Genomic DNA, 27,979 nt, shown 5'->3' with positions numbered 1-27,979 from the left:
CATTATGCCAACTTTGACTTAACCTTGTTTTATTCAGAAAAAAAGACTACACTGGTCAACACAGTGGCAGGATACTCTGTAGAAGGCAGATTAATTATATTTGTATGTTGGGTTCACTTACACACTTTACATCAGTGAGTCTGTGAGGGTAAAAAAAAACAGCTCAATCAGTTTCTCTTCATACATTTATATTCTGTAAAGGAAACACAGGCAAAGAAAAAGTCCTTTTCCTCACAGAACACTTAATACTTGATCAGATTTCAAACAGTGACCCACTTTCTTTTTTTCTTTATATGCTGCAAATGGCTACCAGTAAGGTACATTTTTTATTTGCATAAACTGCACAATGCTCACAGAATCTACATTTAACAGTAAAGCCATGAGGAGCGACAAATATTCCTTTCATCGAAAGGTCATTCTTCTCATTTGAAATACATATCAGCCGTCAAATCAGAAACAACGAGTGATGGTGACAACAATGTCTGTCTTATTTCGAGGGACACTACACAGAATTGACTCCTGTATACAAATCTTATTTAAATATCTTAAACAAATTGACTAAATATAAATAGCCTTCTCATTTGAAATCGTGACGTACTGTTTTGCCTTCACTCAAATGACAAACCTTTTTTTTCTCCCCCAACACATCACTCTCCCTTCATTCTCACAACCTTTTATATCACAATTCCTTTTTTTTAAAAAAGAAACACAAACATAGTCAATAAAAATAGAAATAATAACATATCAGATGTTTTTTTTTGTTGGCAAGTCAGGAAAACAGCCTGTGTCTTTTTCATCAGCATCAGCTTTTCTTCACTTTCTTTAGCGTCTCTTTTATCTGTATTCAAACACTGCGGACTGCAGGAAAACAAACCCTCTTAAAGGGACAGTCCACCCCAAAATGAAGACTCTGGTTTTATCTCGTTAAGCATGGGAATAAAAGCTCTGAACACAGAACATAATAAGTCAGGCTGTCCCAACCTCCGGGTCCCGAACGAATAGCATTCAAATGGGGTCCCATGAAATTTGTATTTATTGATGAATAAAAAATATATTGTATATTAAATATAGTGAACATAGGCTACTGTGGGCCATTATAGCCAAAGCCAAAACAAGAAACTTGCAGATTCTTCCTCTGTTCACAATAATATACATGAAAAGCCTGAATGTGGTCTAAAATCAATGTTTACTTGAAACATAGTAAAACATTTTTTTATAATACATGATTAAAAACAAATGAATTATAGCCAAAAGCTGTATGTGGTCTGTATAAATTGGGGTTTACCAGAGGTTGGGAACCACTGCAACAAGCCTTCATACCTATATTTAAGCTGTGTGTTATAATGCTAAATGCAGTTTATAACTGCATCAACAGTTCATGCTAACATTTACTAAAACAAATCCTTGTTCATTCTAATTCATTTGCTTTTAAGCCCGTTTAGGTTTAAGGTAATGTTTGTCAAAAAAGTTTTGAGATTTTTTTAACCTACTGTTAGGATGAAAGGACTGGAAGAATCTGGGTTTGTTTTTTTACACTTCCACTTTCAATTAGCATGTTTACTAGTTTGTGTTATTTCCTGATGTTTAGAGTTATAATCCTTTAGGTTTTCATGAAATCAAACCATAAGCTAGTACTAGTTATATATGGTGAGCATGTTTCAGCATTAGCCATTTAATATGGTAACGTTTATTGGCTCCCTCTCCTTATACTGCAGGAGTTTCTGTGGTATAGTGACAGGGCCAGCTCATTCACATGCTGCATGCTGATTGGCTGCTTTTGCATGATACTTCTATACAGTAAACAAGACTTATTTTCAGTGTTATAAGCCTGCTTTTTTTATTATCTCAGAGCTGTTTAAAGTGACATGAAATGTAAACCAGACATTTCCTTCTTCTTTTGCTTTGCACTAGCAGCACTCCACTGCTTTTATTCTGAACTATTTTAGGCAACTAGACAAATTCTGAATGTTAATTTTGGGATGGATTGTTCTCAGACATTTACTTTAAAAACAAAATGTTTGTTTTTGTACAACAAAAGACGTTCAGAGTTCTTGTGTTTCATCTGTTGATTGAGAAATATTTCCCTGTTGGGATACATGTTAAATACACTTGTTCAATGAAACAACGGATCCAGATAATAGAGCACACTGGTACTGAGAGAGACTAGCATGCAGGCCGGTGAGACGTCAGGTTGGGGTGATATCTGGTGTGTCACAGGGGTCCCCTTGTTTTTGACCCCCATGGAGGCATGACTCCTGTGATAATCCTCCTGCTGGGTGTCAGACGACCGGCGCTGATCTGTCATTCGTGACGGTTGGTCTCAGCTTGACTGTGGCAAACGGATTCCCTCCTCTGTGAGAAGAAAATTGGAATATAATCCAATTTCATAATCTGGTATTTAACAAATTTTTAATGATGAAATCTGTGAGTTTTTGTTAGTTGTGTTAGATCACTCACCCCAGAAAGGGAGCCTTTGCAGTCCCATTGACTAAAGACACCTGTTGTCAAAAAACACAGAAGAAGAAACCCTTTAAGATACAGCAGACACACTGACATAACACACACACCACCAGAATCACCATATATCCACACCCTGCCTCCAGCTGTGAGGAAAGTCACTGTTACCCGACTGGTTTGATCAGATTTCCCATCAGCACTCCCCCCCACCTCCCCCTCCCTCCTACCCAATCAGTGCATGGAAGATTTGACACGTAGTTTAGCTTCACCCTCAGACCTCAGCCAGTTTGGAATCTAGACAATCTAGAAAGGCTGGTGAGAGACACACTCCTCTTTTTTCTCACCTGAGGACGACAATAATGTTATCGCTTCCACTGAGCCAAGTGGGCATAGAGACGATAAAGTTTAAGATCATCAATCTCAGCTGTGAGTCCTGAGGCCTAGTATGGCACATACTTGATTATATGCCATATGAGTCCTTATTATGTAAGGCTAGCAGGGTGCTAACAGAGGAATTCAATCTATGAATGTTTTTTATTCCCTTGTTTTAGTCTTTCAGGAAACACCTCTCCGTGATCAGTACTTCCTTCTAACTTTCGTTTAAGTTTTTTTATTACAAACTTAAACGAAAAACGTATCAAACATAACACATCAATATTTTAACTTAAGCTTTTGCTTTTTTCAAAACTGAACATTGTTTTCCTTCTGGTTTTGCAGCAATATAAAAAAAAAGGAAAATCAAAAAATTTAAACTGAATAAGACATAAAAAAAAAATGTAGGACAAAAAGAATAAAATTTTCTTTTTATATATTCATGCAAATTTCAGATTACAACATTCAAACTAATCTCTGAACTTGGGACAAATAATGGGCCAATATTGGTCTTTTACAGCGTTTCAAATATGCGTTCACAAGGAAACAAAAAAAGGAAGGATGGACTTTAGTGCCGCCTGAGAGACTTAACGCAAGGGGGAAAAGTCCCCACCACACAGGTGACACAAGACCACCTTTGCCCCACAGTTACAATAACAAACCTAAAGTCAGCAGTCAGCCTTCTGCACCCTAAAAACTAAACAAAGGAGCGGCAAGAACTGATGTGTTTAAGTTTTTGTCCATGCTAAAAGGGTTGTAGTTTTAAAAATAATTTAAAACGAGGAGAATAATGAGTTCAAAGCGTACTTTCATACAGGGAAGGTGTGCTCCTCATTGTGTTTTATTTCATGGTGAAACCCTGAGGCAGCAGATACAGAGGACACCGAGTACAGAGCAGAGAGGAAGCTGATGATGAGGGAGAAAGGAGCGTGTCCGGGCTTGCCTGCTGGCTGGACAGCTCCTAGTTCATTTTCAATCAGCTGACACAGACCAGGAAATGAAAACGTACCTGTACCCTCTTGTCCTTCATGTCTCCCTCTGTAACTATCTCTCACCCACCTCTCTTGAGTGAACAGAATGAAGCTGGGAGCATTTTTTCAGACTAAGTATTTTTCTGTATTTAACACTTTTCCCTCAGCACAGGCGTCTTAACCAGTGTAGACATTGGGAAAACATTTCCTTTAAGGATGTTATAATAAAGATAAATACATATTCATTTCCTTGAACTGGTTGGAGGAATTGAGGTGTGTTCCTGGCACACTGTCTTAAGGGAGTGGAGGTGATGATGACGCAGAGACGACATGTTGATAAGACGTGAACAGTCAGAATAAAATACGACATCAGTGACTTCATTTTGAGGTTTGGACGTAGAGTCACTGATGAGGCAGATATCAAAGATATCAATGCAGGAATGTTAAGATCTTTTCTCAAGCATGTAGCCAAATCCATACTCCAGACATTCAAATATAGCAGCCATAAGTCTGAATCATCAAGAGGCTACTGCCTGCTGTAATGCTGACATAGTCTGTCATTGTGACTTAAACTGTGCCAAAGACAAAAACAAGAATAAATCATTTATGAAAGTTTTTAAATAGCAAAGATCTTAGCTGTACAATGCTGTTTGCAGATGCTACATGACCTATCTCTTTCATTCATCCTCATAATGGCTATGAGAATGCATTTATCTTTGCAAAAACTTAGCTAACATAAATGCGTTTCTCATAGTAAGGTTAAACAAGTTTTAAAAACCCCAAAAGGTATACTTTCATTTTAAATAGGCTTCATAAACAGCAGGCGCTGATCCTTTCACAACTAACTATCTTGTATGCTCACTTAAAATATTTGCTTTCATGAAGACACAAAGGACTGTTAGCAGGTGCTACTTCACCAGTTACATAACATTATATGTAACAAGCATGACGTCAATCCCTAGTTCCATCAAGATTCATCACAAGCTGCTAACACAATGCTAACATGTTCTCATCTTTAGAGGTGATATCGCCTCCTTCTTAGCAAAAAGATTGCTACAGAATTAAGCGTTCACAAACACAACTGTGGAGTTTATTATGGTAACATGTGATTTTTAATTTTCATCTGTTTTTGTTTAAGACTCACGGAGGAAATACATGGCTAACTAGCAAAATGCTTTCATTTGCTAGCTTCATGCTAACTTTGTTTATGGGTTTGCTCTGTTCGGTCATATTTCTGTTGTTTTTGTCTTGTAGTTGTACTGTGTGATGTTCAGTAGTTCATATAAGGAAGACTGTTGTTTTGAAAACCATTCTTGATATCACACAGTTGTAAATAACCAGCTTTTCTGGCTGTTTGTAGTCCATTTCCTGTGTTACTAGACAGAGTATAGTAATTTGTTAGAAGGAGTGAGAAGTTATGGATCAATGGATTAAGTTAGGATAGCTTTATGACAGTTTGTGACTATGTTCCTGGACCCAAACACAACAACAAATTCATGTTAAAGTATGTCTAAAGTTGTAATGTAGTGTGCATTTTAATGATCTGTTGTTCATGGTTTTTTGTCTTTTTTGGTAGACCACTTGGTTTCTGCTCGTTACATCATCAAACTGCACACACACAATGCCCATACTACTTTCACAATAATGCTTTAACAAAACTATTTTAATAACCAAGGGATCACATGTGGTTAGTGACTGCTGAGTCATTCTCTGGTACTGACTTTGTTCTGTGGTGAGGGCGTTGAGGGGACCGCTGGGTTCTCATCGCTGTAGTCTGGGGGGGGCAGTAGCACCGGCTCTTCCTCCTCCTGCTCCGGCAGACTTGCTGCACTCAGGCGGCGGACCGGCGTGCCCAGATTGCTGTAAACACACATGAAATAAAGGTTAGCATGTACATAGGCTATGAAATAAGTCATTCACTTCCCAGCAGAGTGTAATGTTTTCTCACCTATTTGATATGACGGCCTCAGTATAAGGTCTGCAGTAAGATGAGGGAAACCAGCCCCGACTAAAGACAGAGAGAGAAACATCAGAAACATCATCAATGTAGCATAAAGAAATTGGTACTGTCAAGTCTGGATGCTCTGCATGATAATACAATCGTCTTTATAAAAGAAACATGTCAAATGTAGGATAGAACTTCTGTAAAATGTTCACTTTCATTCAAAATCCTGAAAATAAAAGAGTCAGAGCAGGGAAACTGACACAGGCTGTTACTATTCTGTTTGGATACAAGAGGCTGCGAGGAGATCTGTTTGCGAGTAAAAATAGCTGAGCTTCCCCTGCTACACACATCACGATTGAATCAGACGCTCACACCAGACATGAGATATCTGACAGACAGACTTTGTTCACTAAAGACTCAGAAGTAGTTGACAAGTCACGATGAGAGGACAGATGGCTTATCCCGCTGATGCACTGGATTGGTTGCTGAGAAACAGGGTGTTATGAGAATAATGGCAACGTGTCCTCTTCTTGAGAAACAGCCAATGACTGCATGAAAACCACTTCAATTCAAAAAGCCCCTTAATTACACAAAACAGCTAGTGGATAATGCCGGTGTTGTGTGTTTTGAATTATAAGGAGCTGAAGATGACTCAGAGAGGATTTTGTGGATTAGTGCCGCAGCTACAAACAAAACTTCCCAACTTGATAATTTGATCAAATACGCCAAAAAAAAACCCAACTGTTGCTGGGGGTTTTTTTTTGTAATGAAGCATCTTCAGAGAAAATGTTTCCCTCTTTGTTGTCTGCAGGAGACACGGACACAGCTGCTGAATGAAGATGTGATTACACTGTAATTGCTTTTTTTTTTTGTTTAATTCACGTCAGTCACTCAGCATCGCGTGGCACAGTGAAGAAAAAATTTCTTCATGTTGATAGAATTATAAAAAGCCAGATGTCTCTTGTTTTGTGAGTGTGTGTGATAATGTGCACCTGTATTTACTTAATGCATGTGTTTGTTGTTGCTTGGCAGGGCTAAGGAGAGAGAGAGAGAGAGAGAGCGAGAGAGAGAGAGAGAGAGAGAGAGAGAGAGAGAGAACAGAGAGAGAGAGACAGAGAGAGGAGAGAGAGACAGAGAGAGAGGAGAGAGACAGAGAGAGAGAGAGAGAGACAGAGAGAGAGACAGAGAGAGTGCTTTATGACTGCCATGTTGAACATACCTGACATACTCTGTGTTTCTGCACATGATGAATTAGTCAAATATTCACAAACAGCTGAAAGCTCGTACTGGTAATTGAGTTATGTGGAAAACGTGTGTGTGTCAGTGCTGCATGTTTGTTGGAAGGAAAGTTCATTTCCTCTTGTGGGTGTGCCAAAGATTGCATTTAGAAAGCATTCAAAGCTATTATGTGAAAGAGGGGATTCAAATTACAAGATTGAATTCTTTTTTTCCCCAGCCTTTAGCAAACTTTTTTTGTAAACTGGAAGAATTCAATTCTTTTGAGGGACTATTTACACTCATTAGGGAGTATTAAAGTAATAACAGTTTCAGGCATATGTGAGTTAGCCTTAAAATAAACTACAGTGCTACCATTTGTCTGTACATAGTAATAAAGAGACATGTCACCAAGTGCAAAAGTGTGGAGCATAGGTGCATTATTGGTCTTTTCATGGAATTTAATGACCACAAGAAAAGTCTCTAATTACCAGACACATCATTTAAAAACATTAGATACTCTTATGAATTAGTAGCAGGGTTGGGTATGACTTATCATACAGACAAGAACCAACCCAACAACAAAACACATTTAAACTTTCCAAAAATAAAGAAAGGTAGGAGCATAGAGTTCAGTTGGACTGATGATATCTACAAATCCCTTACTGCTGTGTCTTCTCCTGCTCTCCGTACAGCCAGCCGTCTTTCTCTTCCTGGATGAGCAGTGTGATGATGTCGCCTTCGCCGAAGCTGAGGAGTGTGGGGTTGTTGCCCGCCGTGTGGGGAAAGATGGTCCTGACTCTGTGCTTCCTGCCCACGTTGAGACCAGAGGACTGAGATGTAGACCTGGACAGGCTGCCCTCTCCAAGACTGCCCTGGTCTGCACACAGCACATGATTACAAAAACAGATATTAGTTGTAAATCAAAAGATATACAGTCAAAGATAATCCATCCATATTCTTTATTTTCCAGATGTGACAATATAAAGCTAGCTAAATGTCTTATCTATGAAGTAAAATCAAGTTTCAGTTAGCTTAGCTTAGCTAAAAGACTGGTAACAGAGGGAAACAGCTGGCCTGGTTCTTTCCACATTTTCTTTTACGATCACTGTTTAATATGTATCCTGTTTCTTGTTAAATATGTACCAAACTGAAATGTAACATTGACAGCAAAACTGAGATTTGATGTGCTAATCTGTGAGCTTAAAAGATGTTGGCAGGGAGATTTTGTTATGCTTGGATAAAGCCATGCTAGCTGTTTCCCTTGTTTTCAGTCTTTATGCTATGTATTCGAGAGTGAAGACACATGTTTCTGAAACATTTTCTTTAAAAACCAACACATAATCTTAGGCAGCAGTACCCCTACTTTGACGAGAATACAAAGAATTAAATTACTGAAATGTCAAACGTATTTTATGCTAAGCTGTCAAAAATCAATCTTGATAATATTATTGTTTCGTTAATGAAATGTGACAATAGACTGGTATGATGTAGTTTATGAAATATATATAATGGAATGGATCACTTTTTCTCTGAAGCTTCAGAAAAATACATTTCAGGATCTCTGGATTAAATGGGTATCCTATGTCTCCCCTAAACTCCATTCTTTTGTTTAATCTGGTTTTACTTTAGTTATGAAACCCTGTATGCTTCGTTTTTGTAGTTGTTGTGGAAAATCACCCCATGTCTTACAATTTGTCTTTTTATTTGATTTGTTCGGTTCTATTTCTATTATTGTTATTTTATTTTTTCCTATTTGATTTATTTTGTTCTGTATAAATTTACAAAAATGTGACAAGAGGAATCACTCTATTGTCTAACTACAAATGAACAATATGTACAAATGTCTGTGAATGTGTGATTCTAAATAAGATTTAAAAAAAAGAAAATAAATGTGACAATAACACTGAGAGATAGTGATGTATGTTTGTGTTTCAGAGGAGCTGTCTGTACCTGAGTTGTGGTCTGAAGAGGAGGTGAGGGGAGATCTGGGCTCTGGGTTGAACATGTTGGCGAGTGGACTGATTTGTGCCTTCAGTGGCGGTGCAGGTGGAGGACCCATTGGCTCCACATTGTTCTGAAAACATAAAGCCCCTAAATGTGAGTTTGCTCGAACAAAATCATTTTTGCTTGAATGATGAGGGTAACGATCTTATCAAGGGGATGAATTCTAAACCTTCATGAGCTGAAGCTTATTGTCGACCTCCTACACAGCGATAAATAACCACGGCAAAATAAATCAGTAGATAGCAACAAGAGCACAAAGAGGATTTCCAATGGCTGATAGCCAGATAAACAAACACTTCACAGACAGCAGTCCCCATCAGATACATCAGCACCCGTTGCAAGATTAACTACAAACAACGAGACAAGATTAAAGCCTCCAGGGCAGTCTTTCCTAAAGGATTTCCACTTATTCAGTTCTATGAATGCTTTTATCCTAAACATCTTAGCAAGATATGAAAGTTGAGAAGCAACACAAAGTGAAAGATAAGATAACTAAACGCTCGTTATATCATGTATCCCCATTACTCAGACTAGCTTATTACTCACCCTGTTGTAGCGTTCGACCTGCGGCGATTGTTCTGGAGTGGTAGACAGCTCCTCTATCATGGTCATCACCGTGTCCGGCACCTTTGTGATGTCGCTGCACTTTTCCTGCCAGCTGGGGATCTTCACCGCTAGAGTCTCTTTGGCCTGGAAACGCCAGGAGGAAAAAAATAAAAATTAGGATAAAAGAGTTGATATTCTAAAAGGATCTGACAATGCAGGAATCTCTAAATGTTCACCTTCTCGTAGAAGTTGCTGGTTTGATAGGAGAACATGCAGTGTTTGTCGGCCAGGAAGCAGAAGCGCCTCTTTTCTTCCAGTAAAGCTTCTTTGCATCCGTCAGAGATGAACTTCTGCATGTCCATCTGTCGCGATGAGATGGTTTCCATATACTGCACACAGGGTCACAGGACAACAAAGACGTTAATGTGCAGGAGTGTTTACAAATGAGCAAATCAACATTTTACAGTAGAAAATGTCTGCATGTGACCACAACGTGCTCCAAAAAGAGAACCTGAAAGCTCTGGTTCTCCTTAAGCTCATGAAACGTTAGAACAGGCCTTGATAAAATAATAATAATTATAAAAATAAAATCAAGATTGATTCAAAAATAATCTAAAAACATAAAAAAACATCACATTCCTGTGTCGTACACAAAAATGCAATAAAGTATAAAAAAAATATTAAAAGTGAAAGAATAAATAGACATCACAGGGTAAAAAGGCTTAAATTGAGAATAATATCCAAATTCAAATGAAAGTAAGGAAACTACAAGAAACCATAACATATTTATTTTAAAAATAATACACAGATGATTAAAATAGAATAGAAAATACAAAAATTTAAATGAATAAATAAACAACAATAAGGTATATTTCTTCTTCTTCCTTTATTTTCTCGTTTTTTTTAAACATTTAAAAAATAAAACACCTTGATTTTTTAGTTTGTATTTTGTTTTCAATCAAATTTATGCAGATGTTGTTAGAAGCCAAGCTTTGGCACACACTTAACTTTTATTCAGTGCTCTACTTTATTCACAAACTCTTGTTTTGTGTTTCCTAAAGGACCTTTACTGAGACTTTGGTATTGTCTCGTAAGGCTGATGAAAGCTGTGGGAAATGCTCGCGCTGATCAGTATTTATACAACAGAAAAATCATTTGGACTAAATGTTCTTCTTGCACATTCAGCTCTGCAGTGCACGCAGTGACACAGGCTGCTCTGCAGAGAACCAGAGGAAAGTAACACTGACCTGAGTGGGAAGCAGGTCTAAATGGCATTCTCTCTCTCTCTCTCTCTCTTTCTCACTCTCTCTCTTTCTCTCTCTCTCTCCCCAAGTAAAAGCTAACGCAGACACAATAATTAAGACGCTGAAACAAGATGTTTACATGTGTGGGTCAGATCCACTAACCGACATCGTAATGAACTTTGTAATCCATGTCGATGCTCTTGGGGACTACTTTCTGTGGATTTCCTGCTGCCCGTGGATTGATTTTATTGCAGCAGGATACCAAATCAGTTTGCTTAATGAGACATTTTCTCCTCAGGGATATTGTAAAAGTCAAACAGAGCGGATGAACAACTGCTCGTGACATAAAGCATTTTAAACCCTCCATTTTTTTTTTCCTGCCACACACTCACTCCCCTTATCTCTCCTATTTTCCACAGGTTGCCATGGTGACACTAAAGCAGCCTGTCTCCAAAGGACTCTGTAGAAAGACTTTCCTCAACTGTTTGGTCTTATTTTCTCCCTCTCTCTGCCTCCCTCTCTCTGTCTGCCAGACACAGAATGAAGGGTCTTCATTTCCCATTCTTCTCAGCAAACAATCATCCAGGCTTTGAGCGAGATGAGAGAGAGCTTGCGGAACCAGACTGAGCTCATCACTGGCAGCCGTGCACATGATTATGAAAAAGCTGGTAGTAGTCTCCATTGTAGTCGACAGGTGTCAATTTATATCAGATAAGGAAAAAGCTGCTTCGAAGAAAGGAGTAAGGTGCCATTCAAGTGAAAAGACGGACTAATTCAGATGTTATCAGCAGGGATAAAAGAAACCGAGTGCCTTTTAACAGCTCTTTCACCTGCAAACACCTCTTGACTTGTCAATAAAGGGTTTAATGATTCTCTGAAAAAAAAGCCAACATTACAAACGATCATGGCTGTGTCCAAGTAAAGCTGCAAAAACAGTCAAAAAATATATAACAAGAGACAGGAAGGAGTTATTTGAAATCCCTCCCTCATCTGACATTGATATTCAAAACAAGAGTCTGACATATACATGTATCTGTATCTGTAGGCCAATCCCAGTTAACGGTGTATGTATTATTTTCTATAAGCCAATTTAAGAACCTTCTTTCCCACAACATAAAATGTAGAAAACAATGCTTGGATCTATACCATTATGTCAGCATTAAGTGCGTCCAGTAGAGCACTCTCTGAGAACTCTCAGCCCGATCTGTAACACATAAAGCTGAGGATTACAACTGAGCCAAACTTGGAAGCCATTGGCTGAAGATATAGCCTCTCATAGAGACGGTTCACTCTCCTGGCTTTCTGATGGAGCCACTGGTTAAACATAAACGACTTCACACTTGTGAAGCTCCCATGTGTTTAGACCATATGGAAGTGAAATTCATCCCTCCAAATGAATAAGTTTGTGAAAATAAACGCCATCATTTCAATGCCTGTTCATATGTTTCTGGTGAGTCAAAATGTCACTATAAATAGTAAGTTACACAGAGGATTCACTCTGACTTACTACAGAAAGCTGGTTAACTTGCGATTAACTTGCCTTACCAGGTCATTAGTTTGTTGAAATCACATCATGGAACAGATTTGGAAAGAGTATCAAGTATAAGATTTGTCGAATCTGTCCCCAAAAGGAGAAGAACACTGTGTTTAAAAGGTTTGTTGACTGGAGGTCAGATCGATAATTTCTGATGCATTCCAGGAAGTCAGGTAATCTAAACACTGATAGGCTTGCATCACACAGCGTCAAGATGATTGTTAGCTCAAGTTGAGATTTTGAATCCGATAGTTGCAGATATCCATTTAGAGGGATAAATAAACTTTTGTTAGATAACAAAGACAACAAAGTCTGCTGACATGCGATTGGTCAATACACCTCAGACTACAAACGGAGACCACAACGCTTCCCATACTAAAATCTGAACTCTTGGCAACAGATTCTTCATTTGAATGTAGAAACTGTGAATAGAGATTACAGCTAAGCAATAGGGACCTGCACTAGAACAACAACATTTAATAATGTTACATATTGGTGAATTAAGTTACTTGTTTAAGAAAGCAAACATCTGAGTTTGTTTGCATGGTCATATTAGTGCAAAATTGGAGCACAATGGACAAAAGCAGGAAAATCCACGCAATCTGTGACCATACCAGTAACCAATGATCTCCAAAATCCCTCTTCTGTCAGGCTGTGGACAGAAGGACAGAAACACCAAACATTGTGCAACGAACAGGCTTTTGAAAGCACACTCTTCAACCATTACATTTGGGGTCATTGAACCACATGCAACAAATATACTCAAGCAAGGCCAATGTCAATATCAACTGTAATCACTTCAAAGCCATGTGTGTGTGCTTCTGTTCACTGAGTAGTGGTGTTTGCTTTCGCTCTGGTTTGAGATGCAAAAGATTGAGTCTCTGAAGTTTCTCTAAATCTCCTCCTTGAAAAACCTTAAGACCAGCTCTCTGTGGATCGAGAGATTTCCTCATACTATTTCTAAAAGTTTAAATCATAGCAGAGAAAGTATTTTTCTACATTTACATCGAATATGACCACAGTGTCGATACAGGAGAACTTAATTTGAGTCTGTGTTGCAGATATAATCCTGCAAATATTAAACATGCTCAGTGCACTTTTAAAAAACTGCATGTCCTAGATACCAATACATGATAAATCAAAATTTGGCAACACTGGAAATAACTGAGAAGTACTGATGAGAAGTAAAGATGAATCGCGTGTGCAGTATCCAATACAACCTGAATCCCAGCACAATGTCCCAGTCTGTTTGCCTGTATCAATGTGATCATGCATGCAAATGATTTGCAAATGTGGGTGTGTACAGCATCAATACTGTAAATACACAATTTCTTTCACATCGAGTCAAAATATAAATTTCTTGTGCGTGTAAACCAGAGTCACAAGCGTGGTTGCATCTTTGATGGTTAAAGTCCCGTGTCCAACAAAAAAATTTAAAAAGCTGTTTAAAGAATGAAGTCTCTGAATACGCATCTCAAATAACTGTCATCAATAATGCTGAGCTGCTATGTCATTCTAAAGTACGACTTACACAAAAACTCCATGCTCCACACCTCCTTCTTTGTCCTGAGCACCGGTATGTTATAATCACGACAATAATCTTTGCCAAATCTCCCCACCCAGTCACGTAAATTGTACACTTGTCATTTTTCATGAGCATCAGAGCATAAGAATGCAACAACAGAAACCATGCTTGAAAAAGGATGTGAGGATGCGTTTGAGGTCCGTTTTGGTTCCAGTTCTCACCTCATTTTCTTTAATATCATACTTGGATGAGTTCTTCCCCTGACTTTTCCTCCGGAGCTTCTTCAGGTCTGTCTGTGAGCGCTCCAGGGAGTCCTGCTTCAGCTTGTGCTCTGACTGATAGCGCTTGAAGGTGGCCTGTAGAAGTTTGAAAAGCGAGGCAAGAGAAGGGAAGGAACTGATGATCACGACAGTCAAAATATTCCACAGATGCAAAGCAGCTAAATGTATTTCTCTGTTTAAAATTCCTATGTCCAGATGTTTTGATAAAAACCCTGGCATCTGTGTTAGCCCACTTCTTTTCTAAAATAGTAGCCTACATTGCAAAGTACATGATACTTTGTCAAACTATTGATTTAGAGCAGAGAAGAAAAAAAAGCAGAGAGCAGGTTATGCCAGCAAACTGTGAGCATTTCTATATGTATGTATTTTTGTTAAAACAATTAAAACGAGTGAAAACAAAAAATAAAGCAATTTCACTCTAAGATAAACCAGTAGGCCTTCATCTCTCCAACACTTTTCAGCAGACACAGGAAGTCAGAAGAGCCCGATGCAAATCTAATGCTTAAGCTAGCTTAGTTTAGGTTAACATTCATTTAGTGTACTAAGCTAGGCACAATAGCTATGTTAGCTATAATATAATAAAAGAGGCTCAGTAGCATTATGTAGTTATAATAAGTAAAATAAGGGATGTCAAAGGGGCTAATACTGAAGTCTAGAGGTCTGTGAATCAGCATTGGGAAATAAAACATTTGGTATCAAAACATCTCTTATTTAGAGTAAGCATAGACAGATATTTTAAGATTCATTCTACTTACATTCATGTATTTAACATCCATCTCTGTCTTCTTCTCGAGCTCGACAACAACCTCTCTGTGGAACCTTTTGAACTGCAGCGAGAAAACACACACACACACACACACACACACACACACACACACACACACACACACACACACACACACACACACACACACACACACACACACACACACACACACACACACACACACACACACACACACACACACACACACACACACACACACACACACACACACACACACTGTAGTTCATTGCATCACAAATCATCCTGCCTGCACACTGTTCCTAACACAATGTACAGATCGGGTCACATGGCTCGATGGCAACATTACGATAAGACAGGAGTGACCTTTGAGGAATGTATCTTAATGGGTTTCTGAGAGGAGGTGATTCCACCCATTTGGATAGCTTATCGGCATGTTAATGTTAAAAATTAACAACTTTCCCCTCGCGCAGATACTTTTCAATCAGTCCAGGATATTTCCCAGAGGGAAAATAAGAAATTACAGAATGTTTATCCTGCTGCAAGCAGTTTGTTACTTTCATTGTAGAAAACTGTGCATGTCTGACGCTTGTCTTAAATCAAACTGATTGTTGTGTTTAAACAGGGGACACTTGACTTCAATTAACTTCAAGTTACTCAGGTATCTGAAGCATCTCACCCTGAGGCAGCAGGGTCAGGAGTTTTTTTGGCTTTTTTTTTTTTTTTTTTACTCACGTCAAACTTTCTTTCACCTAACGTTACAACACTTTAAAACTTTCTAAAATGAAAAGAATGAGCTCAAAAGGTTGCAAAGGTGAGCAGAAAAGACAATGCGACAAATTGAAAATCTGTCCTGTCTGTCTGAAAGTGAACATGGTCACCATAGGGGACTTCAAGGAATGACCATTTTTCAACTGCTGATGCAAAAAAAACCAAAAAAAATTCAAGACATTGTAACATAGAATTTCTCTTCACATAACTTTTCCTTAATTCTTCTTAAGACATAAAGACTAAAAGAGCTGTGGGTTTCTCTTAGTACTCATCTTCAAAGGCAATAAACTAGTTTTTCAAATGTCAACAAATCCCATGAGACACAAAACCTGCAATGTTTAAGTTGGTCTTTTTTTAAAAAAGGAATAGATCACAAAAAAATGCTTTAGTTTTTCTCAAGTAAAATGTCACAGTCAGGTATCCCAACATCCCAACAAAATCCCTCTGAATAAAATTCGGTTTATATGTTGTACCCTACCCTATATAATGGTATCAAAATGTGAATACATTTCTTCACCTGACATTGGTAAATGTGACATTTGTTGAGGACACATTCTAGTGGTGAATTGTGGTCTGTAGTGTAGCTGTATAAACAGGATCAAGTAAATGAACTACAGAATTCATATTAATCTTCATGAAAGCACAATTAAGTCAGCCTGTGTAACAAGGGGCTCATTTATTTCTTTTGTTTTTTAAGGGGGCTGATGACAGAAGAATAAATTACAGATGAAGATAAATGAACCACATTGATCAAGGTTTTGTTTTGACAGTAAGAAAAAAAAAAAGAACAAGGCTACTCACGTTTTCTTCCAGTTCATTATGGACCTTCCTGTGGGCCTCAGCGATCTCCATCAGAACCACACCTTGTAAGAAAATGAAAAAAAAACTACTGTAAGTACATCAGACATTCAAAGAAGCATGTGTTGAATGCATGGACTGTTTTCCTCTTGATGTGGCAAAGTGGAAAAAAAAAAAAAAGTGACAGAGACCTTTACATTTTCAGAAATACATTTACATGCTTTTTTGCTGAGGGTGAGCAGCAATTAGTTGTGATACAAAAACACCAAAACAGAAAGTGATGCAACCGTAAAAAAAACTCATAACATATAGATACACTTAAACATGCTGTTATGAACAATAAGCTGGTTCCTCTTGGTTCGAGACCTTGTGCTAAGCTAAGCTAACTGGCTGCTGGTGGTGCTGTGTTTACATCATGGAGTCCAAGACAATTTTCCCTATGAGGACAGTGCATCGTATTGTATCCTATCATAACCTATTGTATTGTTTTAATGGTATTGTATCATATCACATCATATTGTGTTGTTATATCATATTGTATCATAACCTTTTGTAATGTTTAATAATGTGTTATAGTTTTGATTCCTATGTATCATTTCGTTTCATATCATGTCGTATTGCATTGCACAAAAGTAGCTTTCTCGAAATGCATAAGTATTGCTTCAATGGAAGAAGGTGACAGAAACCAGAAGCCAAAAAAAAGCTGAGTACACAGAAAAGCAGCTGCAGGAGGAGATGCAATTTACAAAGAGATCCAATCAACACTTTCCAAATATCAACATGGTAACCTGTTGTTTTTTTAAATTTTTTTGTATCAAGCCTTGCATATACTTTTACAGCCCCAGATTTTACAAGTGACATATCTCCTTTCAATATTTGAACAGCTGTCAATAAGTAATCTCTTTGAAATGTTCTGGTATTGTGCGGTCAGAAACAGAACAGTCTCCATTCACAGACGGGCTACGGCATATGACACAACACAATGGGAGTGAGTCAATACTGTAAACACGAGTGGACAATCATAGCGAAGCAGTTTATTGCATTATACCTCTGTCACAATGAGGTGAAATCTAGACTCAAGGTTCACTATAGGACACACAGTGTTCTGGTGAAACCTGTAAAAGCTGTGTGGCATCACAGTGTGTTTAAGGCTCGCTGTGACAGACACAAACATGTAAGAATTTGAACACCCTCAGAAGAAAGTCAAGAAGTCACTGGTGTAAGGGTTAATTAAGAGTCTTTTAGGAGGGAAAAGCTCCTAAAAAGTTGTCCATGTCAGCGCACTTTAACGCCTGATCGCCCTCCTGCACTCAGAGCACACGAAACGTAATGACCCGCAGACACAAAGCTGAACTTCTGTGATCTGACAGGCAGCGAGCAGCTACAACAACATTGCCCTCTGAAGGTCACCAGAACGTACTGGTAAATGCTGCCTTTGTGCTTGGACGGGGAGGGGTGGTGGTGGTAGTTGCGGGCTTTGGGGAGCTGTTTGTACAGCCCCAACAACACACTGCACAGGGAGTTAGAAGAGGGAGGCTGAGAAATGCAGGGGGGGGGGGGGGGGGGTCAAAGAGGCCCTTGTACACCTGCAGGTTTCACCTTTTGGGGTTAACAAGGTGTGAAAGTAAATGCTGCCACAAGTTATCACAGCTTGGTATACAGAGGCTGGATGGTGAATCAGGAATCTGGACATTACAGGATGAAGCGGTGTTAGAGGGCAACACACAGAAAGCCTGCAATTTTAAGTTTGTAGACTTTCTCCACAGAAACAAGGAATGCTGGAATTTGAATCAAAAGTATCTAATAACATAAATGTTTTTGATCCAAGTTCATCACTTTAAAACAGTAACAACATCACACTGTGATGTAGTGAGTAGTAGCTCCTACATTGCATCTTTTGTACATTTTGTATCTTACATTTTTTAATTCTATTTTAAATATTGTAATAGCTTCTTATACTGTATTATTTAAGTTGTTGCTAGTTCTGCTTTATTTCCCTGTTAATTGTTTAACACCAATACACCAATTTAAATTCTGCAGCCAACTCTCAGTTTATCTTATCTCATATCTCTATTTGTCACTGCCCGTGTTCTCTTTTCAAAGGTTTTAAAGAACCTACGTAATCTAATTTTACCACAACTATTTCAAATACACAACACTGTTTCAGCATGGATTTCTACACAGATCAGTACAGGGTTGGTAAAAGATAGCTGCAGACAAACTACACAACCCATGATTCTCAGAAATGTCTTATGGTTCCTTATTGACAAAGCTACCTAAAACCTGAACTTTTCCATGGTGTAAAGTGGTTCAGATATCGTAGCTTAAAACAATTTTATTCATCTTTGTTATCAAGGGTTGAACCTTAATTTGAAAGGAAAATCTATAACCCAACTTTGCAACTGAACATGGGTCACAGTGAAGGAGGAAAACTATGAAACGATCATTCAAAAGCCAGTTTTGTTTTTTTTAACGATAGTGCAAACACTACTCTAGTTAAGATACATAACTGCATGTCTTCATTCCAACACCTGTATCAAACGCTTGTTTTACAAGCAGACAGGACGCAGAGCCATGCCTTCAACATTCTCCACAGGTAATGCCTTTTATGAGCTGGGAGTGCCCTGCGGCAGCACAACCCAAGCCTATGTTTGGTCTAAGATAAGAAAGCTGTACTACATGAGATGATGTCGAAGAAGGCAGCCGACCTGTTGGCACGTTTTCTCCAGTTTGTTTTTATTTCTCCACAATTTAATGGATAATCTGTCCTCTGTTGTGCAAGCTTAGTTGGCACTGGTTATCAGCCATCAGTTATCGTTATATAGCATTGTTTTATCAGTGAGATGCATCACTGGGCTTGTACGCCCAGGTTAGCAGTGATGTGATGTGATGAAGAGCAGTCCCTCATATGTGACTCAGGATTGAATGGTCTATGATGTCACAACCAGTGCTTAATCCACTTAACTTAAGGAGAAGTAATAAGTTAAACTCCCTCCGAACACTTATTTTTACAAATGTAAGTACTTCCAAAGCTCCGGGTCAGCTCATAAATAAACCTCGAGGTGGGACTGGACTGTATGTAAAATGCTGTCTGTGAAACTGAAACTCTATTCTGGAAACGCTGGAAATGAAAATGAATTACAATTCATGACAACAGGGAAAACACTACCTGCTGATGAAGATAATGAAATGGTTTATATGCCTATGATTTGCTATTTTATGGACTTGAAGGTGAGACTGTTAAATTAACAATACCTTAATAAAAGTTAATGGCTTACTTAAGCTTGCATTTACAATTACAAAAGCGACACATACAGACTTGGGCTGCAACCAACTATTAATTAATGAATTACTGAATTCATCTGTGATAGGTGGATTTTTTTAACTTGCCAAGTAAGAACAAATCACACACATTTTCACTCTTGAAAAAGTAGAGGCAGATGAAATTGGGGATTTTTTAAGGATTTTTTTTTTTTTTTTTTTTTTACAATAGTTTGGATTAAAGGATTCATCATTTATTAAACATGTTACTGATGTGTTGAGGTTGTTGGCTAATAATTTCAGCTTCCTGTGAACAGAAGAATGTGTGTGCTTTGAGCCCTTCACTAATTTAGTGAAGAGTTTATTTCACTAATGATGATCAAAAGTGACCTTTGTTGACTTGTATTTTATTATTGATCCATGTGTCTGTCAGCCTTTCAGCTGCGTTTACTATAGATCAATATCCTGACAGCTTTCTTAACACAGAGTGATGACCTGCCGTGAAACAAAACACAACAAAACGTATGACGAGAACACGTAAAAATGACTTCAGCCTCAAGCATTGACAAACATTGCTTCGACTGAAACTTCAAACTGGAAGCAAACCTTCAATGACCTTAAAAACGTAATATATGCCACATTTGTTCTTTATGTGAAAATAAAAAAAGAACAAGTGAGTCTGGAGATTTCATAGACAGTTATCCCTTTAACCCGTGAAACTATAAAAGCCAATAAATGGAGGGGTCAAAAAGAATCATGGGGACTTTTTAGAAGGAACTGAAGTGTGACTGGGTTTTAAGTATTCCAACGTCACAGTTTATTGAGCAGTAAGTGAGTCTCTGGTCACTTTAGAGGTCCCTTGGAGGAAACTCCCAAAATACTGGAGAGCCGTTTGTTTAATGGTGGATGCAGGTGAAGGGTGTTTGAGGTCTGGGATCATTACAGAGCTGTGGAGTGTGACGAGAGGAGTCATAACTGACTGCGCAATATGGGGACTCCCTGTAAAACAACCAGCAGCTTTTTTATTTTGTTTGTTTTCAACAGTCCTGCTTTGGAAAAACAGCCCGTGTCTGTGTTACTGACCTTGTTAAGCCGTGGTCCAGACACATTTATGCCATATTGTTCCGTACTGTTCTATTGTTTTCATAATTAGCTGTAAAGCTATTAGTATTTTTTTTTTAAGAAACACAGTAGTTAAATACTTTTGAAATACTACTCCCTTTCTTTCATGCAGCAAATTTGATAAAAATGATACCACACCCATGTCGTTGTTATGCTATGTGGCTGAAACAAGAGAAAGTTAGCTTAAATTAGCATTTTAACTAGCGATCTCATTTTATGGGATAAGACTTACCTTTTGACAGAAACAGACTTACTGTAGCTATTTTCCCTTACTGCCCTTTTGTTCAGCTAAACTAAGCTAAACTAAGCTAAGCTAAACTAAGCTGTGATAGTCTAAGTCAATCTTTGTGTGTCATGGCTGAAGCCTTCAAAGCAAACTGATTGATGTGGTATCAATCTTCCTACTAAATTCTTGGATGGCGTGAAGCAAGTAAAATAAAACACAGGGAGAAATTCATAATAATGAAGGTGCTTGTACATGCTTTTGTGAACAAGCTTGCTGTTAGCATGTTGTTTCTGTTTGTAGGACAAATTGCCCATAATGTAGGAATGGCACAACACAGAAAAATAAATACCTCTCTCAATAACTGAAATCTGTTACAGAAGCTATCAGGACACACTCAGCTGTCTCCTCCTGAATCCTCAGTCTATGTGAAGAAAATACCGCTCAGACTGATATTACAATTTCTCTCACGCTGACCATACTTCAATATTTCAAAAAAACAATTTAGTCAAACAGTGCAGAGAAAAGGTGGAAGGGTGGGGATCGTGCTATTCTTGCACACGTAACATTCAGTCCCTCACTACCTGCTGCCTTTCATGGCAACTCCTTGTGGAGTCCAGTCACACAATATTGCACAGGAAGTTTCTTATTGTGCCCCCCCCCCACACTGAAAACCACGACTCTGACAGCTGAACTGCCCTCTCTTGCTTTATGCAGAGTTTTAAATAGCTACTGTCTCAACTATTTAAGGACAAATATTGTAACTGTTTTAGAAAGTGAAAACATTGAAATTGACATGGTTTGCAAGTATGATTGTGTTTGAGTATGTGCGTCATTATTTTGTTTTGTGTTTATATTCGTTCTGTTTTTTACTTGCGTTGCTGCTGCTGAGTTGTTCGCTTCATTTTTCTTCCTTTCTTTATTTAGTTACAAAACAAGGCAACATTTTGTTGCATTATTATCAACCGTGCAGGCAGGTAGACCTATAGGACAACATTTGCAAAGTTTGACCTGCCCTACTCTACCTCTGATTGGCTTTCCTTTATTTTTACCCAATCAACAAATAAAGGCGTAAGGAGTAAGGCGGTCATGCTGTAATCATCCTAGGATTTTTTGTTTTTGCATTATACTAAATGATACACATCAGGGAGAATTTAGAAGTTGGTACATGAAGACTATTGTTGTAGTCATGACAACACACTAACCAAGACCAGAGTTTCTCCAAGACCAAGACATTTAGGGAACAAGAGTCAGGACCAAGACCACGGCAGGTCGAGACTGAGACTGAGACACGACTAAGACCATAAATATCAATGAAAAATTATCATCTTGTGTGCATGGGGCACGTCACTCAGTTAGACTGTAACACAAGGAAGTTTGCAGCTGTAACCAGAGGATAAAAATCCAATTATTAATGAATCCAAGTGATTTGTCTTTTTTTTTTTAAATGTTATTCTAATCACAGTAATGGCGTGGAAAAACAGCCTGTCAGTGGTCTTGACTGGTCTTGAATTAATATCCGGAGTCAGCACAGTCCAAGACCAGACCGGGTAGAAATGCTTTTGATTCTGAGACGAGACGGAGACCTTGAAAAAGTGTTGAGACCAAGACCAATTTTGAATACTACAAAACTAGTGGAGACTGAAATATTAGTATACTGGTAGCAAACAGCATAGGTCACTTGAATCATTTGTCTGTCTTCAGGAAGTTCTGATGTTTGGCTCAAAGTCTTTCCTTATTGCTATGCCTCTATCACCTCTATTACAGCATCATTCATAGAAAAAATCTGGACAAACAGTCGTTCCCGGAAAAGAAGCAGCCCGGTATGAAGTAAAAGCCTCAGGTTAACTTTCTGCAAATACCTGCTAACCACTGTGATGCAAGGGCTTTCTACAGAAAACCATTCACAGAGAAAGGAAGAAAATCTTGCAGGTGTCATAACAACACCTAAACGATTTGGCCTTTAATTGTTAAAAATGAATTCTGCAAGCCTCCGCCTACACCAAACACCCCTCTGTCAGATATGGAGTGATTGATTCACATGAGGCAATGCTAGGCAACTGTAAATCTTTAAGAATCATTTACAAGGAGTGTCCGTCTTAATGTCTCTACCATCTGAGATGTCAACTTTTATGGAACTCTTTCAATTGTCTTTTGTTTTATTGTTCTACACCAGTAAAAAAAAGAAACATTCTGTAAAAGCCTCCCTATCCATACAGTTTGAGTCTCCTCTCTGGCCTCCACAAACAGATAGTAAAGACCATGGGTAGGTTTGGATAGGCAGATGGAGTAACAGTGGATGGAGAGGATCAGTGGTGGGAAGACAGTCTCCTCTGTCTGTCTGTTTGTTCAGCGTGTTTGCTACTCTGCTGCCTGTAATGTGTGAGAGAATTCACACTGTCTTGCTGTCGTCTATTCCAAGCAGAGAAGGAATGACAGGGATGGAGGGAATGAGCTGGGAGATCAAGATTTCCATGGGCCTTTTTCCATGAAGTCATTTTGATTTTGGACTTGTGGATACAACATGTCAGTCACTACTTCCTTATTTATCACGTCTAAGAGGTCAATTTCCCTTTCAATTCAATCTATGAGTGAAATATTCCAACTTTGTTTTTCCATAAATGAATACAGCAGCTTGTTCAGATTGAATGCCATAATATGTCTGTGTAACCAAACAGGCTTTGCTTTAGAAATGAAGCAACCAATGCCAAAGCTGCAAGTTTCCCCATGATCATAGGACAAGTTGGCATGGAATCTTGTTCTGGCATTTGTGAGGTTGCTTCAGCTCAGTGTGTTTCAGTATGAAGTAAAAATGTAACCGACTAACTACGAAAGATCATCGTATCATTTAATGAAGCGATGGAGGGTTAACATTGTTCAATGACAGGTGTGGCCCCGACAAAAGGGGGATTTTAATTACAGAATATGGAAATAACTATTTGTAAGGCAAAAAAGCAGCCTGAGGAAAATTATTAATTTATCTTATACGGTTTAGAATCATGAGGAGAAGCTTTGTAATATCTCTCTGATGTCCGATTTGCCCAGTCTATTCTTCATTCGATAACTTTTTAAGAAAAAATAAGACCATACTGTCCACTCTATAAAGTATCCATCGTGGTTTCATTTTCAGACACTGACGCTGCTCAGATGGTGAGCGTTGGCTTTATGCTAACCTCTTTATTCCATTATTTACATTTTCATTAAAGCTTGGAAACATGCCTAATCTTTTCTCTTTTACACCGTGGCAGCTCTGTGACAATCACTTCACCTCGTCTGACTTTACAACAGATTGTGTTAATGACTGGAAAAAATGCAAATGCTGTCTATAGGAAGAAAACTCAGTCAAAAAAAGGTTCATAGAAAATCTATTTCATGAGAGTAAATGAAAGTGTCAATCTTGGTGGTCACGATTTAAATACATAAGACCAAAATAACAAAGCATGATTTTTCAGGTTTAAGGATTTTTTTTTTTTTCCTGCCTGTCAAATCAGCCTGAGCTGTCATGAAGCCAATTTAAACCCCTATGCATTCTAAAAAAAACCAACTTGATGAATTGTAATAGTGCAAAATTGGGTCCCTTAGGCAAAGTAGGTCGGCTCCAAATTTTCAGCACTAATGGAATAATTGGCGATGAGTCACAGGATGGATGAAAAACAACCTGTACATGGTTGATGACAGCTTCAGAGAAGAGACAGAGGAGAGGAAGCACTTCAATCAGGGCCAGATGTACAGCAGATGATAATGAATTTCTGCAGCTGATGTGAATCTGTCAATCAATGGCACTACCAGATGTTTGCATAATTGCACATTTGGGATTATTGTCACATGCAAGCAAAATGTGTCACCATGATTAAGTTGCATAGAAACAGCACTTTGCTGGTGTCCAGCTTCCATTATTTAACGGGATGTTTGGGTGAAAAATCCCATTTTTCATTCTCAATAAAGAATCAATTTAGCATTTTTGGAACGGTACTTTTTGGTTTTCTTTCTCAGATTTTTTCACAAAACTACTCGTCACATGTCTGTACATAACCCATTAGGCTAAAACCAGCAACTAGTGGGTTTAGTTTAGCGTTAGGAGCAAAAAGAGGACAGTTAGCCTGGTATTTATTAAAATGGACAATAACACCTACCACTCACCAGTACCTCTAAAGCTCTAAATCCAACAGGTTAAAGCATTTGTAAGATATTTTTGGGAATAAACAACAACAACAAAAATGTGGGTTTCTACACAGGATTATTTCTTGGCCCGGAAGCAGTGATGTCCTGAAGTCACAGTTTTTGGCAACACAAAATTGAAAATTTGAAATCAGTCACAAAAAAAAAAAAAAGGATTTCATGTGAATGAGTAGTAGTCATCCAGGTTATGCTAGCTCAAAGCCTGATCCAAAGGCAACTGGACTTGGTTGAAGAAGTAAACCAGTAATGCTTACTGACTCAGCATGTATACATTTAACCAATCGGATGGAGGCGATCAGATTAAGCATGGGTTAGCTATCAGCTAACCTCAGATTAATATTTGTCAATTTAGTGCCAAAATAAACTGCGAAGAGATTGATTTGGGATTCAGAAAGGACACGTTGCTAAGACAAATATTGTGTAAAACATGAGCAACAGTACATAGAAAGAAACACTGTGAGGGAAAGCTCATTTGCATAAATATTTGTTTAGTTATCACACCTCATGTCGGTAACACAATACTGAATAACTTAATCGCACATTGCCTAATTTCCCTGAGGTTCTACTCTTTGTTCTTCAAATCGTACTTTTTACATTAAAGTAAAGACGTTCATGACAGATTGTCAAACGATGTCAGTATTTACATTTCAACTGAAATATCCTTGAGGAATCTTAGTCTTTTCTTTCTGCTGCACCATAGAGATATTTGTATATATCAGGCAAACCATCTTGAGATTTGACTAAAGATGGATCTGTATGAAACTCACCAAGCTCTCTGGAGACCGGAGACACCATAGCATTCTCTCCAACCTTTGAGACTGCATCAAAGTAGGCCTTTCCAGCAAGAGTCATCGCTGAGTTCAAAGAGAGACAATCATCAAGTTACTGGCTGGGAGAGGAGGACTTGTTGGATCTTTTGTTGCAGAGAAACTTTTAATGAAACCAAACTTGACTTGTGACTGCGGTAGGCAGGATTCAAAAGTTCATGCTAAAAGATCACAACGTGATATCACTTGTATGTCCTGTGTAAGGGTGAAAGTTGTGTTTACCTGTGACTGATTTCTCATAACTCTTCCCTAGGTTGACCAGGTTCCTCAGGCCCGGGTTGAACTGGTCCATGACAATCTGGGAGAGAGAGCAAAGACTTAAGGTTGTGGAGAAAGGCAGCAAGCACAAACGCTCCTTTGCAGATCTTAATATACAGGTTAACATATTTTTAAGTTACTTCCTTTTTTTTGACAAATCAGGAAACAGCGCTTAATTGTTTAAGGGCTTGCCAGGGATAATATAACTCATGAAGCTATTTTTGTGACAGTGGGTGGAGAAGAGAAAAACAACAAACAAGATCGATATCAGCACGTGAGAACAATAAAACGTTCAATCTTTAACTTGACCCCTCGCGTATGCTTTACGACTCCCTCCAAAGAGCGAAGTCCCACACACAGAATGCAGCTATTTGCAGCATTAGCTTCATCACTCCCCCCCCCCCCCCCCCCCCCCCGCTTCTCTCCCTCTCTGTCTCCCTGTCTCCCTCTCTCTATTGAAATGCCTCAACAATCAAGTGCTGTTCACCTCCCCGTCTCTATTCCCCAGGCACGCCCTCAATAGAACAATGAAGGGGCAGGTATGACTTTACATGAAGAAAAAAAAGAAGTGGGCAGAGGAGAGAGAAAGAGAAAAAGGGAAACAGGTTCCTTGTTTTCTTTCTTTCTTTCTCTCTCTCTCACTCACTCACTCACACAGCTCATACTGTGACTGTAAGACTTCAGGTATGACTCCCTCTGTCCCTCAAACACAACACACACAATTTGTATAGCTTAACAAGAGAGGAAAACCCAAATTGAAGTATTTTACCAGAATTCTACCATCAAAAAAAATCTCAAAAAATGAGTTTATGAAACTTAGAAATTCTCACTATTTTGGAAACTTTTAAGTTTTTTTTATTTATTTTTTTAAAAACGCCTCACAGAGACATAAATTAATTCAGTAACACACTCGTCTTATCACGTGAGAGGCAATCGTGTTAACTTGATTAGATGAATAGATTTAATCAAACAGCCTGGATATTGATCACTCTAAGTCCACTGACAACCTACAGCAACTTGATTGACGGGACTAACTTTCTTGTGTCTTCTCTCTCGTACTGTGGTTTGTTGTGATTTATGCATCTAATAATTAGATAATAGGGTGTGTCATGAATTACGCTTGTAAACAATAACAGAAAGTTTCGATTGCTCAATCAGATGTTTTTTTTATTAGGCTAAGACAGTATGAAAGTACATACTGGGTCATTTCTAAAAAAAGCCATAAAACGTGACAATTGCAGTAAAAGCAAAGTACATGTACTCAAAATTGTAAAGTGTTGTTATCACTTTCATTGACAGACATTGACAGAAGTACTCCCTCCTTTAGCCACAATTACAAAGCAGTGAAAACATTCAACAGTTAGCCATGAACTAAGCTCTTTGCTCATTTCACTCACCTTGTATGTGTTTTCAGTGAGCTTGCTCACATCCTCTGGAGCGCGAGACATGGTGGCAGGTTGTTTCCTCAAAGCCAGAAGTCGAAGAAATAATAATAATAAAAAACAACAACCAAAAAGAGAAATAAAGATGGTGTTTTGTAATCCAGGAGTTCGCTCACGCCGAATAATAAATCCCAAAGTCGGTCCTGGTCGTTTGTCTGCCCCCTCACAGCCGGCGGAGGACGCACTGACTGACTGACTGACTGACTGACTGGGACACCGAGAGAGAGAGAGACACCGAGGGAGGGCGCCGTGACGT

General features: G+C 38.5%; 1 protein-coding gene across 1 annotated transcript; it reads right to left on the bottom strand.

The window, feature by feature from the left end:
• Positions 1–8: 8 nt before the first annotated feature.
• baiap2l1a (BAR/IMD domain containing adaptor protein 2 like 1a) lies at positions 9–27,929 on the bottom strand. The gene is made up of 14 exons (XM_065949759.1): positions 27,679–27,929; positions 26,246–26,321; positions 25,964–26,050; positions 16,415–16,476; positions 14,853–14,924; positions 14,038–14,172; positions 9,750–9,902; positions 9,514–9,657; positions 8,914–9,037; positions 7,627–7,840; positions 5,749–5,808; positions 5,522–5,660; positions 2,458–2,498; positions 9–2,352 (listed from the first exon to the last, which is right to left on the bottom strand). Exons 1-14 carry the CDS (start codon positions 27,727–27,729, stop codon positions 2,280–2,282), a joined length of 1,431 nt encoding a protein of 476 aa, XP_065805831.1. The 5' UTR covers positions 27,730–27,929; the 3' UTR covers positions 9–2,279.
• Between the last annotated feature and the right edge of the window lie 50 nt (positions 27,930–27,979).

The sequence above is a fragment of the Labrus bergylta genome, chromosome 21, assembly GCF_963930695.1.
Source record: "Labrus bergylta chromosome 21, fLabBer1.1, whole genome shotgun sequence".
Taxonomy (NCBI): domain Eukaryota; kingdom Metazoa; phylum Chordata; class Actinopteri; order Labriformes; family Labridae; genus Labrus; species Labrus bergylta.
Note: the sequence above shows the minus strand (reverse complement) of the source record. Positions and strands in the feature narration are given on the sequence as shown.

What these genes read in the sequence shown, in the direction of transcription:
- baiap2l1a (XM_065949759.1), bottom strand. Translation starts at nt 27,729, where the DNA reads ATGTCTCGCGCTCCAGAGGATGTGAGCAAGCTCACTGAAAACACATAC. An exon ending in TCCGGTCTCCAGAGAGCTTG is followed by an intron (nt 16,477 to 25,963) that starts GTGAGTTTCATA and finishes TTTTCTTACAAG; the next exon opens with GTGTGGTTCTGATGGAGATC. An exon ending in AGGTCGAACGCTACAACAGG is followed by an intron (nt 9,038 to 9,513) that starts GTGAGTAATAAG and finishes TTATGTTTTCAG; the next exon opens with AACAATGTGGAGCCAATGGG.